The sequence below is a fragment of the Globicephala melas genome, chromosome 1 (assembly GCF_963455315.2).
Source record: "Globicephala melas chromosome 1, mGloMel1.2, whole genome shotgun sequence".
Lineage (NCBI taxonomy): Eukaryota > Metazoa > Chordata > Mammalia > Artiodactyla > Delphinidae > Globicephala > Globicephala melas.
In genome coordinates, this window is record NC_083314.1 from 75,681,498 (window position 1) to 75,696,848 (window position 15,351).

At 39.6% G+C, this 15,351-nt stretch overlaps 1 protein-coding gene across 2 annotated transcripts in view; it reads left to right on the top strand.

The window, feature by feature from the left end:
- The window catches only part of ASH1L (ASH1 like histone lysine methyltransferase), a 204,352-nt gene that overhangs the window by 154,218 nt on the left and 34,783 nt on the right, over positions 1-15,351 (top strand). For both annotated transcript variants that reach the window (XM_030842181.2, XM_060298439.2), the window contains 5 exons: positions 3,522-3,595; positions 5,103-5,148; positions 5,262-5,370; positions 12,903-13,109; positions 13,235-13,381. In XM_030842181.2, coding sequence (XP_030698041.1) covers positions 3,522-3,595; positions 5,103-5,148; positions 5,262-5,370; positions 12,903-13,109; positions 13,235-13,381 — 583 coding nt within the window. The remainder of the gene's footprint in view (positions 1-3,521; positions 3,596-5,102; positions 5,149-5,261; positions 5,371-12,902; positions 13,110-13,234; positions 13,382-15,351) is intronic.

The following is a 15,351-nucleotide window of genomic DNA, read 5'->3' on the forward strand; positions in this document are numbered from 1 at the left end:
CAGTAAAGTAGAGTGCCGAGAAAGGAAAAATTCATTCATTTCCAGGAAAAACTTCTCCAATGGTTTGAGAAGAATCTTCTTGTATTCGAGATTCCCTACACTATGCAAGAAGGCAGTATGTATCAAAAAATCTTTAAAATCTGTGTGCCCTACCACACAGCAATTCTGGAATTTATCCTAACAAGGTAATGAAAACTGGCCCATAGACATTTAGCAACAAAGATGTTTATCAAAGTGCTGTTTGTAATAGTGAACTCGGCAAACATTGTACCAAAAAGTAAATTATGGGTACATCTATTTCATGTAACCATTATATATAAGAGCATCTGTTAGAATGAAAAGTGCGTTATGATATTTAGATGGAAAAAGTAAATTACAAAATATAGGTGCAATATTATGACTTGAGTCTTTTTTTTGGTCCTGTTATTTGCTTGTTTTGTGTAGCAAACATGTATAATTCTTCTAGTAAGAAAAGTTTTTTTAAATGAGAAATTCTGTTCCTAAGATTTCATAGAAGCATAAAAAGAAGTCTACAATAAAAAATGTATATGAATAAAAAAAGAAAAGAATCCGCCTGCCAATGCAGGGAACACGGGGTCGAGCTCTGGTCCGGGAAGATCCCACGTGCCGCGGAGCTACTAAGCCCGTGCACCACAACTATTGAACCTGCACTCTAGCGCCCGTGAGCCACAACTGCTGAAGCCCGCACGCCTTAGAGCCTGTGCTCCGCAACAAGAGAAGCCACCACAGTGAGAAGCCTGTGCACCTCAACGAAGAGTAGCCCCCGCTCGCCGCAACCAGAGAAGGGCCTGCGTGCAGCAACGAAGACCCAACACAGCCTAAAATAAAATAAATTTATTTTAAAAATTGTAAATCAATCAGTCTTCTCAGGGTAACATCAATAGCTAGTTAGGTTATATAATTTAAAAAAAATAAAATGCACAAATCTTAAATGTACTTTTACTCAGTTTTTTAAAATTTTCATACACCTCTGTAACCCAGACCCTTCTCAAGAACATTATCATCACCCCAGAAAGTTCCCTCATGCTCTTTCCTAGACAGCCCCCACCATATATAGCTATTTAATGGGGGTTTTTTTTAAGTATTTTTAAAAATCAGCCCTTGCTATAATATTATTCTGCAACTTGGAGAATATGTTTTCATATGAGTAAGTATATACCTCATTTCATTTTAATAGCTGCATATTCATTATTTAAATGTACCAAAGTTTACTTCCTTGTTGATAAACTTTTAAGTTGTTTATACACTTTTTCATTACAGACTTTGTAGTTATACATTCAGCTTTGGTTCCCTATCAACAGGTGGACTCCAGTCTTCTACCAGATGTGACTCCAGTCTTCTACCAGATGTAACCCCAGACAGAAACTTGTTATGTTACCCTACCTCCATAAGTTATTTCCCCTTAGATATACCTGTAATCCATGCTGCTATATCATCAGATTTGTCAAATGAATAAACTCATTGCACGTAACAAATCACATTTTTATGAAAAATAACACACACACCCTTTGTTTTTGAGGGCAAGTTTATTATGCTTTCATTTTAGTCTGGATGTGGTAATAACTTTCCCCCAAAATTTTTTTAATGAGAAATGTGACTTTATTTTACATTTTTGTGAATCTCCTTAATGTCTGGCTTAAATATAGGACAGCTGCATCTATTTTTGCCTTCTATCTGTTGTGATGTTATTCTGGCTTAAATACATGAAGAAATCTGACCTCACATAGGTAAAAAGTTGTAAAAGAGAGGAAGATATTTTAATAAATTCAGATAACTGTAGATATTCTTTGATACTGCAGCAAAATTAATAAATGTCATAGTTCCTTAACACTGCAGTGTTGGAGTATGAAATCAGTGGCCATTGGTCTTTCTTGCAATTTAAATGGATTTTTTACCCATGTATGATTTTATCACTTCCTGTATTGGTCATTGAAAAATATTAATTCACTGTATTACATTGCTTTTCCGTTTCCTATATGTATCCAAATCAATTCACATTTGTTAATTGCCACTTATTTCATGAGAAAAACTTAAGTATTAAAAAACTGAGAATCTCATGGTAGTTAATGGACACAAGTTTTCCAAAATTACAGTGTTCACTCAAACTTAAATTTTGTCATCGGAAACATATTTTCAATTGGGTTTCTTTTTTGTTTTTTTTTTTTGCGGTACGCGGGCCTCTCACTGCTGTGGCCTCTCCCGCTACGGAGCACAGGCTCCGGACGCACAGGCTCAGCAGCCATGGCTCATGAGCCCAGCCGCTCCGTGGCACGTGGGATCTTCCCGGACCGGGGCACAAACCCGTGTCCCCTGCATCGGCAGGCGGACTCTCAACCACTGCGCCACCAGGGAAGTCCACAACTGGGTTTCTTGAAGTAACAAGTTCACTTGACTTACTTTCAGTTCCTGGGTCAGAATAACCATTGTCTGTCAGTACCTTTAAGTAAAAACGGTGTTCCATGAAAAAGCAACTAGTTCAGCTCACCATTCAAATATTTGCACAAGTGCATTACCTTAAGATAACCATCATACCTCAGTGTGCAGCAGAAATGCTTTATGCATACTTCCATTGTGTCATGCAGAATAAAGATTTTGGTTTGTGGGCCAAGATTTAATATTTTTACTACTTTATCAAGAGCATTCTTAGATGATGCTGGCATAGTTCATTTCTACTAGTTTCATTCTAGTACAGTTTTGTGCCACTTGCCTTGATTCATACTAAAACTGCAGTTTTACCCACCATTCTTTTACTCCATTAGTACAAATGTCAGCACAACAAAAATGCATATAATATCTTAGAGTGTTATTAAAATAGTTTTGACTTCTTGGATCCCTTGGGGTAAGCAGAGCAATCTTTGAGAACTGCTGGTCTGGAGACCATGATAGGGCAAAAATCCAGATAACAAGGAAAAGTCTAAGTCCTGCAAGAAATAGGTTGAGCATTATAGTCCTTCACGAACAGAAAGATACAGAGTAAAGAAATTGAAAGGACGTCTTTAAGGTAGAAAAGGGCTCTAAAATTGGCTTTAAAAAGTAGTATTTCAGTAGGTAGGAAAAAATGTTAACAGATCATAAATTTGCATGTAAATACTCTTGAGTTATTTAAATTCAGGGTTGCCTATTTTACAAAACTCTTATACTTCTTTTTATAGTCAACCTTAGATTATGTACATAATGAAGGAGAATAGACGACAGATGCTCTGGTTAATAATTTTAATGATTGAACAATTCTTAGTATTTAGTTTGCTTCATAATGACCTATTTTTGGTAGTAAATTTGCTATGCTAGTTGTTTTGTATAAGCTACTATTAAAACATCTTTAGCTTATACCACGTGGTGCACACTGGAAAAGAGTAGCTGAACTTAAAAATTAGTGATGGAAAATTCATAAAATTAAAAATTAAATCTTTATTTTTTTAGTCAGTGCATATTAAATCTTGTGGCTATTTGACCCATTGTATAAATTAGATATTGAAATTGATAGTATTTTTTTGTTTCAGGAAAATATCTAAGGCAAAAGCGAATTGATTTTCAGCTTCCCTATGACATCCTTTGGCAGTGGAAACATAATCAGGTATGAGCGTATCTTACCATGTTTCATTCATAAGTGGTAAACGGGGGGAAAGGGGGTGCAAGTCTTTTTCTCTGCCTTCTTGTTATGCTCTCATCTTAGGAAGTATAGAGAAGTGCCCCTGTGAACGTTAGAGACTAAGAAAAATGAATTTGCATCCATATTTAATGTGACCTCTTTGCCTTTATTCATATTTCAAAATAGCATTAAGTTCCTGCTTCCTTAGGAAACCTTCTGTTATTATTCTGGACTTTTATTTTGGTGGCAAAGATTCTGTTCTGTAAGAATCCTGTTTGATGCAGGTCTCAAGGGAATTTAGATGTACTGCCAGCAGCGCTAAGAAATTTCAGGCTTTATTTTTGTTGGCTCCTTCCCATCAGTTTGGAATTTATTTTTCACATATAAACGAGAGTCTTCTACCAAAAGAAACAGGGAAAATATTTAACACTCTTGTACTTTTAAAAGATATTTAAATATATTGGGAACTAAAAATGGGAAGGTGCTGTTTTTCTCTCTTGCTTACCTAATTGCAGAGTTTCCCCCAGTTATTTTTATATTAAGCTAAAGCCCCCAGAATCCATATTGAGAACAACCATTGGGAAATCGTCATGCAAATGAGGTAAATAGGCTCCTGAGTTTTGCCAGAATTCCACCAAAGTTTGACTTTGGAAAGCCAAAAGCAATGAACATTCCCGTCTACATTCTCTTGTCTGGTGGCCTCTCTTGAATTCTACGAGGATCAGTATGTTAGATATTTGTCTCAGAGAGTTCATAACAATGAAGGAGATAGTGTTTTGAATCTATACCGACTGAAAAATGATGGTGGGATTATTCTTATAGATTAGTACACTCTAGCTTAAACCAAGTTGCCTTTTTTGGGTGGGGGTACTGTCTTCTATGGCAAAACACTGACCGACTGACCTAATACATTTTCTTCCTAATGCATTCTTTATTGCAGTATGAGAGCGCCATTATTCTGCCTGCCATCTCCCCTTTGTTCACTAAATTAATTGACTTAATTAAAACGTGAAATGTGTTTCCCTACAACACTCACCCTGAAAAAGCCAGGGTTCTCATCTTTTTCATTTCATATACCTACGCAGGCCATCTAAACAAGCCCTGTGCAAGTTTTCCAGTCTTTTCATAGAGGCAAATACAATCTTAATTTATCCAAATGAAAAGCTTTGATCTGCAGTGTGATTTTCATTTAAGTCTATCTAATAACTTGCTGAAGAAACATCTAACAAAAAATGCATTTTTTTTAAACTACTTAGTATTGCTTCCGTTGAATCTAGTTCTCTTAAACCCTGATCTAGTAAGTCACCTTTTATTTCAAGGTAAAAAAGTGATCACACCAAGTTTCCCTCAAATTATCCAACCCAGAAAGTCTTGTAAATGTTTCCATATGAGCAGAGTACGTGGATAATTTCCTCTATTTTTAGTGATTGATACTGTTTTCTGGCATTTGAAGTTGAATGCTATATCAAGATTTTTCTGTTTTTTCTTCTAGCTCTACAAGAAACCAGATGTCCCACTATATAAAAAAATCCGTTCAAGTGAGTAACATGGGAGCTATTTTTTCTGCCTCCATACAATCAGTGTTCTTAGCCTGGCACTTAAAAAATTATCCTATATATTCACAAACTATTCTTTGCTGTCTTCTCTCAAGATGTCTACGTTGATGTCAAACCCCTTTCTGGTTATGAGGCTACCACTTGTAACTGTAAGAAACCGGATGATGACACCAAAAAGGGCTGTGTGGATGACTGCCTCAATAGGTACTGTACTAAACTGATTCTGTAAGCACAGGCTTTAAGGTCTGTAAGATACTTCATTTAGGGGAATTCCCTGGCAGTCCAGTGGTTAGGACTCTGTGCTTTCACTGCCGAGGGCCCAGGTTCAATCCCTGGTTGGGGGACTAAGATCCCACAAGCCGTGTGGCGTGGCCAAAAAAAAAAAAAAAAGTCACTTCATTTAGAGGGAAAGGTTAAATAGGCTCTTTGATTTCCCCTCAAGAAGTTGTACAAAGATAGTATATAAAACCTAATTGTTGAGCTGTCTCAGTCTGCTTGGGCTTCTATAACAAAATATCATAGACTTAAACAACAGAAATTTATTTCTCACAGTTCTGGAAGCTGTGAAGTCCAAGGGCAAATTGCCAGCAGATTCAGTGTCTGATGAGGACCCACTTCCTAGCTTATAGACAGCTGCCTTCTCCCTGTGTGCTCACATGGCCTTTCCTCAGTGCATGCTCATGGTAGAGAGAGAGAGAGAGAATTTCTCTCTCTCTTCCTCTTCTTAGAAGGGCACCAATTCCATTAGGAGGTTCTCACCCTTCTGACCTAATATAAACCTGTTTAACTCCCAAAGACCCTATTTCCAAATACTGTCGCCCTGGAGGCTAGGGCTTCAACTATGAATTTTGAGGGGACACATTCAGCCCATAACATGGGCTAAGTAGAGTAACAGAAAATAATGTGATCTAGAGTCTTATGTCCTCAGGTTTAAATCCTCTTACTACTTAAGAGACCTGAGGAAAGTTCTTTAACCCCTCTAATAAAAATAACACCATCTTTATGGAGGGGTTTGTGAGGATTATGTGAAACAATGTTTACAATTCATTAAGCACAGTTCTAGAAACCTTCCTAGATCTCAGGATATGGTAGCCATAATGAGGGAGTAAAAGTAGGATGATGGCAGTGATAGAGAAGAAAGAGGCCATGATATATTTGGGCGGAGGGGAAACTAGGTTGATAAACCATTAGCATATAGCAGATATACACATGATGATTGAGTCAGTGATGCTAATGAGAGATGGTTATGCTATTGTCAGAGATAGAAAGTGTGGAATCTAACTGGTTTGGACATAAAAATTATGATTTTGATTTGGGACCACTGAGTTTTAAATGACATTGAGATTTCAAATTGGAAATGTCTAATTGAGACAAAGGAGATAGAATTTGTTGGTTTTAGTAACATAAGCATATTTATAGCAAAAAAAGAATTAATGAACTTCCCATCAATGCTCCTTGTTCTAGATAGCTTTCCTAGAAAAAGACAGCTGCTTTCCCAGTCTCCATCTCTAGTCAACTGTCCTGCGGGCTGAGGGAATCAGCGTTTCTGCTTTAGCGTGCCAGTTGGGGAATTCCCCCTTATGTACATCACTGTAAATTCACATCTTGTCATCATACATACGTACAGTTGTACATAGTAGTAATAGCTTGGTGTTATAGATAGCTGATTTTTTTCACTCACAGATATTTTATATATGCATTTTTATGTATCACTGTGATCCAAAAGCTCATCCTTTTTAGGTTAGTATGTCACAGTTTGTCCTTCTGTTGTTTGTTATTCAAGTTATTTTTAATGTTTTGCTATTAAAAATGGCACTACTATGAAACTCTTTGTGTAGATTCCCTTCTTTGTTAACCCTTAGAGTGTATTCTCAAAAGAAGAAATACCTGTACAAACTATAAGGACATATATATAATTCTTACTGTATACTATCCAATAGCTGTCATGAAATATTGAGTTAATTTTTGGTATCACCACCAATATATAAATATATTTATTTCCCCATAGTTCCACCGCCTTTAGTTATTAACATCTAACTTTATTTCTAGTGCTTTAGTATTCTGTTGGTTTAATATTTTAGAGTATATGTCCTTAAAGTTGTTTAAATGTGCATCTCTTTAGATGCTAACATTTCTGTGCTTGTTTGTATGATATTTTATTGTCTGTGAAATTACTATAATATAGCTGCCTCATTGCTTATTTTTTCTCTTTCTCACAATAGTCCAAGGAGGTAGGTGATAGTTTTACATTGTACAGATGAAGGAACCTAGATTTTAGATGGTAAATTGCTCCAAATTACATAAAACAAGTGACAGAGACAGAATTTGAACCCACATGTGTTTGATTCAAAAGTCATGTTCTTTCCACTGTACCACACTGCTTATTGTATACGTATTGATAGTCTTTTAATCTCTTAAAAATTGAAATTTGAACATTTACCTTTACATAATAACATTGGTTACCTTTATATCATTTAGTATGGGTGTCACATTTATCCTTCCCGTTATGTTGTCATTGTTCCAAAAAAAACCAAAACTTACCCCTAAATAAGAAATAAACAGGGCTCCCCTGGTGGCACAGTGGCTGAGAGTCTGCCTGCCGATGCAGGGGACACGGGTTCGTGCCCCGGTCCGGGAAGATCCCACATGCCGCGGAGCAGCTAGGCCCGTGAGCCATGGCTGCTGAGCCTGCGCATCCGGAGCCTGTGCTCCGCAACGGGAGAGGCCACAACAGTGAGAGGCCCACGTATGGCAAAAAAAAAAAGAAATAAACAAACACTCAGACACAATACTGCCAACTTTGTGTCATGAGAATATGAGCACTACATCATCATGCAGCTAATGAATGTGATTAATGTATAAATAAGAAAAATTCAAATGTTATTCGGTGGGTGCTTCCTTATATATTTAAAAGTAACCCTCATAAAGATTCAGTTAAATGGAGCTATCTAAAATGTAGGATGGCGGGCTTCCCTGGTGGCGCAGTGGTTGAGAGTCCACCTGCCGATGCAGGGGACACGGGTTCGTGCCCCGGTCCGGGAAGATCCCACATGCCGCGGAGCGGCTGGGCCCGTGAGCCATGGCCGCTGGATCTGTGCGTCCAGAGCCTGTGCTCCACAGCAGGAGAGGCCACAACAGTGAGAGGCCCGCGTACAGCAAAAAAAAAAAAAAAAAAAGTAAAATGTAGGGTGGCTTTGTCTTACCTGTCTTTGTATTCAGAGTTCTGTAAATATTTAAGGGGATGGGGGAGTTAAAGGATAGGCAGGATCCACTTTCGCATCCATGCAAGACTCATATGTAGAATTGTACTTACTTGTAAGTAGCCCAGGGAACACTTGATTCAGGACTATATTTTTTAAATTTTTATTTATTTATTTATTTTTGGTTGCATTGGGTCTTCATTGCTGAGCGCAGATTTTCTCTAGTTGCGTCGAGCCAGGACTACATTGCGGTGCGTGTTCTTCTCCTTGCAGTGGCTTCTCTTGTTGCGAAGCACGGGCTCTAGGTGCGTGGGCTTCAGTAGTTGTGGCACATGGGCTCAGTAGTTGTGGCTCGAGGGCTCTAGAGTGCAGGCTCAGTAATCGTGGCACACGGGCTTAGTTGCTCCATGACATGTGGGATCTTCCCAGACCAGGGAATCGAACCCATGTCCCTTGCATTGGCAGGCGGATTCTTAGCCACTGCACCACTAGAGAAGTCCCAGGACTATTTTTAAAACAAATAATGGGGTTTTACAGTTACTTCAAATAAAGACTTTAAACATTTGTCCTCCTTTCTTCCAAACAATTTCTAGGAATCACCAACACTGTTTATAAATACTACAGATCTTCCTTGGTGGGTATTTGTTTCTGTACACCATCCATATCAAGCCCATTGCTGCTCCAGAACATTCCTCTTTCCCTGGAACAGAGTCTTGTCATTCATTTCAAGCTTTTTTTTGCAGTACACGGGCCTCTCACTGTTGTGGCCTCTCCCATTGCGGAGCACAGGCTCCAGACGTGCAGGCTCAGCAGCCATGGCTCACAGGCCTATCCGCTCCGCGGCATGTGGGATCTTCCCAGACCAGGGCACGAACCCGAGTCCCCTGCTTCGGCAGGCGGACTCTCGACCACTGCACCACCAGGGAAGCCCTCAAGCTATTTTTTAATGCTGTACCCATTTGCTCATAGCACATACAGAGCCCACTCCTTCAGCTCTCCAAAAGGACAGACATGGTGTGTAACAAAACTGAATACTTAGGGGAAGATAAATGTATATTACCTGGTGAGACTTATGCCACCAGTGGTGATTACTTTCGGAGTTCACAGGCCCTAAACTAAACATCAGGGCCCCTGTCTAACTCCCTGTTAGAGTCTATCTATGCTACTTTGTTGAGAGCACTTCACTTCCACTTGCCCACCAATGAGAATCTCTAGGAGCATTCACCTTTTGCTCTAGAACCCTGGTTCCTCAAATTCTTGGTCCCAAAAAGTTGGGATGGAATGATCCTCTCCCCCACCTCCAAGGCTTACTCCTTCCTGACCTAGCATGATTCATAGTAGGAACATTCATTTCATTTAAGTGAAAACACATTTCCATTTACAGGAATGGTCTGACCTCCATAGCTAGTGAAGTCAATCACATTAGTACATTTCTCAATGATTGTTTAATCTTAAATCTTACCGTGTAAGAGAAAGAGCAATCAGATGATCTATATTTAGAGGGGGGAAAATTCTCTAATTTTTCAAGGGCATTGTGACCACAGGTAATGGCAATTTATATTGCTAAATCAAAGTCTTCCCATGTTAGTTTGCAGCATCTACTTCCAGATTTTGGTAACTTTATGGTTTTGTTTTCCAGACAGTGAATGTTTATATACATGTTTATACAGTTAAAGGGCTTATCTTGGTCATTTATCAAAACAAACAGAATAGGACTTCCATGGTGGTGCAGTGGTTAAGAATCTCCTGCCAATGCAGGGGACACGGGTTCGAGCCATGGTCCAGGAAGATCCCACATGCTGTGGAGTAACTAAGACCGTGCACCACAACTACTGAGCCTACGCTGTAGAGCCCATGAGCCACAATACTGAGCCCATGTGCCACAATTACTGAAGCTCACGCACCTAGAGCCCATGCTCCACAACAAGAGAAGCCACTGCAATGAGAAGCCCGAGCACTGCAACAAAGAGCAGCAGCAAAGACCCAACGCAGCAAAAACTAAATTAATTAATTACTTTTAAAAGCCATGAAAATGAATAAGCCTTCTGAAGAAAAGAGGAGCGATGAATATGCCATGGAAAGTAGAGAGGAGAAAAGGATCCCTGTTTAAAAAAAAAAAAAAGACAGGAATTGTTATTGTAAAGGTGGAAAGTCCATTATCATAAAAGATCAACAAAGCCGAAAATAGTAGGACAGTTCTAGGAGGGGTGTTCGTCAATATCCATGCAGCAAAGAAATCAGCAAAACAAAGAATAACTGTGGTGAATTTGACAGTAAGGCAGTGTCTTTACAAGTTAAGCTGATTGTCTTAATTTTTTTTTATATATTTTTATTCTTCTTTTATTTGTTTATTTATTTATGGCTGTGTTGGGTCCTTATTGCCGCACGTGGGCTTTCTCTGGTTGTGGCGAGTGGGGCTACTCTTCATTGCTGTGCACGGGCTTATCATTGTGGTGGCTTCTCTTGTTGTGGAGCATGGGCTGTAAGTGCACGGGCTTCAGTAGTTGTGGCATGCCGGCTCAGTCGTTGTGGCTCGCAGGCTCTAGAGCACAGGCTCAGTAGTTGTGGCACACAGGCTTAGCTGCTCCGCAGCATGTGGGATCTTCCTGGACCATGGCTTGAACCCGTGTCCCCTGCATTGGCAGGCAGATTCTTAACCACTGAGCCACTAGGGAACTCCCTGATTGTCTTAAATTGAAGTATAGTCCAGTGGATATTTTCTCTGCTTACTGCTCATTTATATGATTTGACACTGTGGGCTGTTTGCCCTTTAGATAAAGATAATATTTTTTTAATAAATTTATTTGTTTTATTTTTATTTATTTTGGCTGCGTTGGGTCTTTGTTGCTGCACACAGGCTTTCTCTAGTTGCGGTGAGCAGGGGCTATTCTTCATTGCGGTGCGCAGGCTCTTCATTGCAGTGGCTTCTCTTGGTGTGGAGCACAGGCTCTAGGTGCGTGGGCTTCAGTAGTTGTGGCTCACAGGCTCTAGAGCGCAGGCTCAGTAGTTGTGGCACATGGGCTTAGTTGCTCCATGGCATGTGGGATCTCCCCGGACCAGGGCTCGAACCCGTGTCCCCTGCATTGGCAGGTGGATTCTTAACCACTGTGCCACCAGGGATGCCCAAGATAATATCTTTCTGAAGAATAAATCAAACAACCCTGTAAGTACTTTAAATTTTTATTTATTTATTTATGGCTATGTTGGGTCTTCGTTTCTGTGTGGGGGCTTTCTCTAGTTGTGGCAAGCGGGGGCCACTCTTCATCGCGGTGTGCGGGCTTCTGTCGTGGCCTCTGTTGTTGAGGAGCACAGGCTCCAGACGCACAGGCTCAGTAATTGTGGCTCACGGGCCCAGTTGCTCCACGGCATGTGGGATCTTCCCAGACCAGGGCTCGAACCCGTGTCCCCTGCATTGGCAGGCAGATTCTGAACTACTGCGCCACCAGGGAAGCTCCTGTAAGTACTTTAAATTGTAAACTGTGGGATTCCCTGGTTGCACAGTGGTTAAGAATCTGCCTGCCAATGCAGGATGCACAGGTTCGAGACCTGGTCTGGGAAGATCCCACATGCCACAGAACAACTAAGCCTGCGAGCCACAACTACTGAGCCCGTGTGCCACAACTACTGAAGCCCACGCACCTAGAGCCCACGCTCCGCAACAAGAGAAGCCCACGTACCTCAACGAAAAGTAGCCCCTGCTCACTGCAACTAGAGAAAACCCACTCACAGCAACGAAGACCCAAGGCAGCCAAAGATAAATAAGTAAATAAATAAATAAATATTTTTTAAATTAGAAAAAAAAAAATCCCCCTGCCAATGAAGGGGACACGGGTTCAAGCCCTGGTCCAGGAAGATCCCACATGCACCACAACTACTGAGCTTGTGCCCTAGAGCCATGACCCACAACTACTGAGCCCACATGCTACAACTGCTGAAGCCCGCGTGCTTAGAGCCCATGCTCCACAACAAAGAGAAGCCAATGCAATGAGAAGCCTGCGCACCGCAATGAAAAGTAGCCCCTGCTCACCACAACTAGAGAAAGCCTGAGCGCAGCAACGACGACCCAACGCAACAAAAAATAAATAAATAAATTTATTAAAAAATAAAATGGTTATGATGGTAAATGTTATAGTAAATTTTATGTGTATTTTACCACAATTTTTTAAAAAATCTGTAAATGGCTATGAGCTACTTCAAAACAATAGTGCAATGTAATCATCAAATTATTAATTCCTCTATGGGTTACAGTTCATATATTCTTAGCTCAGAACTAAATATGATAGTGTTTACCCAGGATGCTGAGTGGACAATTAACTCATTAATTTATAAGAAGCATCAGTGTTTGCACTTTGACTTGGAAATTTTCAGTATTATTTTTGAACTTAGACATTATTACCTTGTTAACTTTGTTAACCAATCTAACCTTATTAAAATAAAAATTAATCTTATGCATTTTTAAAATTCCTATGTAAAAAATGGGTTCATGAAGGTTATGTATAGTGTTAATTGACATACAATTATTCCTTTTCTTTCTAGAATGATCTTTGCTGAGTGTTCCCCCAACACTTGCCCCTGTGGTGAGCAGTGCTGTAACCAGAGGATACAGAGGCATGAGTGGGTGCAATGTCTAGAACGATTTCGAGCTGAGGAAAAAGGTTGGGGAATCAGAACCAAAGAACCCCTAAAAGCTGGGCAGTTCATCATTGAATACCTAGGGGAGGTTGTCAGCGAACAGGAGTTCAGGTACGGTGGTAAATGATACTCCAGTAAAATGGCAAAGTTACCAGATTAGTATGGAAAATGAAATATTTGAAATTTACTTTCAACTTAATCATTAATTGGCTTTCAATCATTTCTCTCCTCTTTAGGAATAGGATGATTGAGCAGTATCATAATCACAGTGACCACTATTGTCTGAACCTGGATAGTGGGATGGTGATTGACAGTTATCGCATGGGAAATGAGGCCCGATTCATCAACCACAGCTGTGACCCAAATTGTGAAATGCAGAAATGGTAAGAAAGCAGGGGAAGGTGAAGACAAGACTCCAACAGAGCAGAAAGCTTTGAGGACATCCAGAGACTGATCTTTCCACAATTTTAGTCAGCTTACACAAAGCAGCTCAGGCAATTCCTTATTATACCAGATCCTCCAGGTAGAGAGTAATCTCATACTATTTCTCCACACTTCATCGTAACTACTCACTCCCAGAAGAATGTAATATTTATGTGTGTGTGTGTGTGAGATAATACCTAATATTTATTGACTGCTTACTATGCGCCAAGCACTGTGTTATGTGGTTCTTCTCACATCCATACATTTAGCATATTTATCACATCCTCACTGGATTTGTTACAATGAGAAATAAAAGTAATAGATTATAATCTAATTGAGAATGAAAAAAATGCATCTGAAAAATAGTTCAGAAAAGATAACATGATAGGAGAGGATTCTGAGAAGATGATAGAGTAGGAAGCACAAGGAATCTGTCTCCCTTTAGACAATTGCAGTAGCAGAATATGTTTGATAAAACTCTTTTGGAACTCTGGGGTCTGTTGAAGGCTTGTAACGTCCAGGGGAAGTGTTAGATGGTCAGTTATGGATCATTTCAGTCAATTTGAGGTGTTAGCACAGTAGCAGCTACTCATCCCTACCCATAGCTACATGGCAGGTAGCTGTGCAAGTGTTCCTGAAATATCTTGCATACAGCTTGCAAATGCTAGGCCTGTTCTCCAAATATTAGGTACCTATGCTTTGATTGCTTCTTCTGATCACAGAGGTGCAAAGAAGCAGGCAGCCACTGTGTACCTCCACCATTGTTGCAAGTCCCTCTCCCTCCAGCTAAAGTGACTCCCAGGAGATTTTAAGGGTGCCCTCTTTTCGCCACCTTCATTTTTTGCTTTTCCCCTTTTGGGACAGAAATTAAAGACTAAGACGTTCAAAAACAACTGCATGTATGAGGGGAAATAGACAGTGACTGCCCATATCCAACGAAAGGATTGGAAAAGACATAAGACACTAAGTTTACACCTGAGGCTGATCCTTGGCACAGAGACAGCCTACAGCAATCAAAATAACAAAAAACAGCAAACTGGATGGAGAATCTTTAATTTCCAGAGTTACCACATTATTCAACTCAAATGTCCAGTGTTCAAAAAAAAAAAATCACAAGGAATACAAAGACACAAGAAAGTATTGTCCATTCAAAGCAAAAAAGTAATTCAGTAGAATCTGAACCTAAAATGGACTTAATGGCAGATACATTAGACAAAGACTTTTAAAAAGCTGCCCTAATCATGCTCAAAGAGCTAAAGGAAATTGTCATGAAAAAAACTTTCTTTCATGAGAAAGTCATGAAAATGATGTTGGAACAAAATGGAAATATCAGTAAAGAGATAGAAAGCCTAAAAAGAAACCAAAAAGGAATTCTGGAGCTGAAAAGTACAGTAATTGAAATGAAAAACTCACTAGATGGATTCAAAGGCAGGTTTGAGCAGGCAGAAGAAAGAAACAGTGAACTTGAAGATGAGGACAATGTAAATTATCAAGCCTGAAGAATAAGAAAAAGATTGAAGAAAAGAGAGCCCTAAGTGACCCGTGGGACACCATCAAGCAGAACAACCATATGCATTGTGGATGTTCCAGACGGAGAAGACAGATACAAAGAGGCAGAGAGAATATTTAAAGAAATAATGGTTGAAAATTTACCAAATTTCATGAAAGATGTGAATATAAATATCCAGGGGGAAAAAAATAAAATCCAGGAAGCTTCCCAAACTCCAAGTAAGATGAACTCAAAGAGACACATACCAAGACACGTTATAATCAGACTTTCAAAAGACAGAGAAAATCTTGGAAGCAGCACGAGACAAGCAAATCATCACATACAGTAGATCCTCAATAAGAAAGTTTGCAGATTCCTTATCAGAAATTTTGGAGGCCAGAAGACAGTGGGCCAGTGTATGCAACATGCTAAAATGATTCC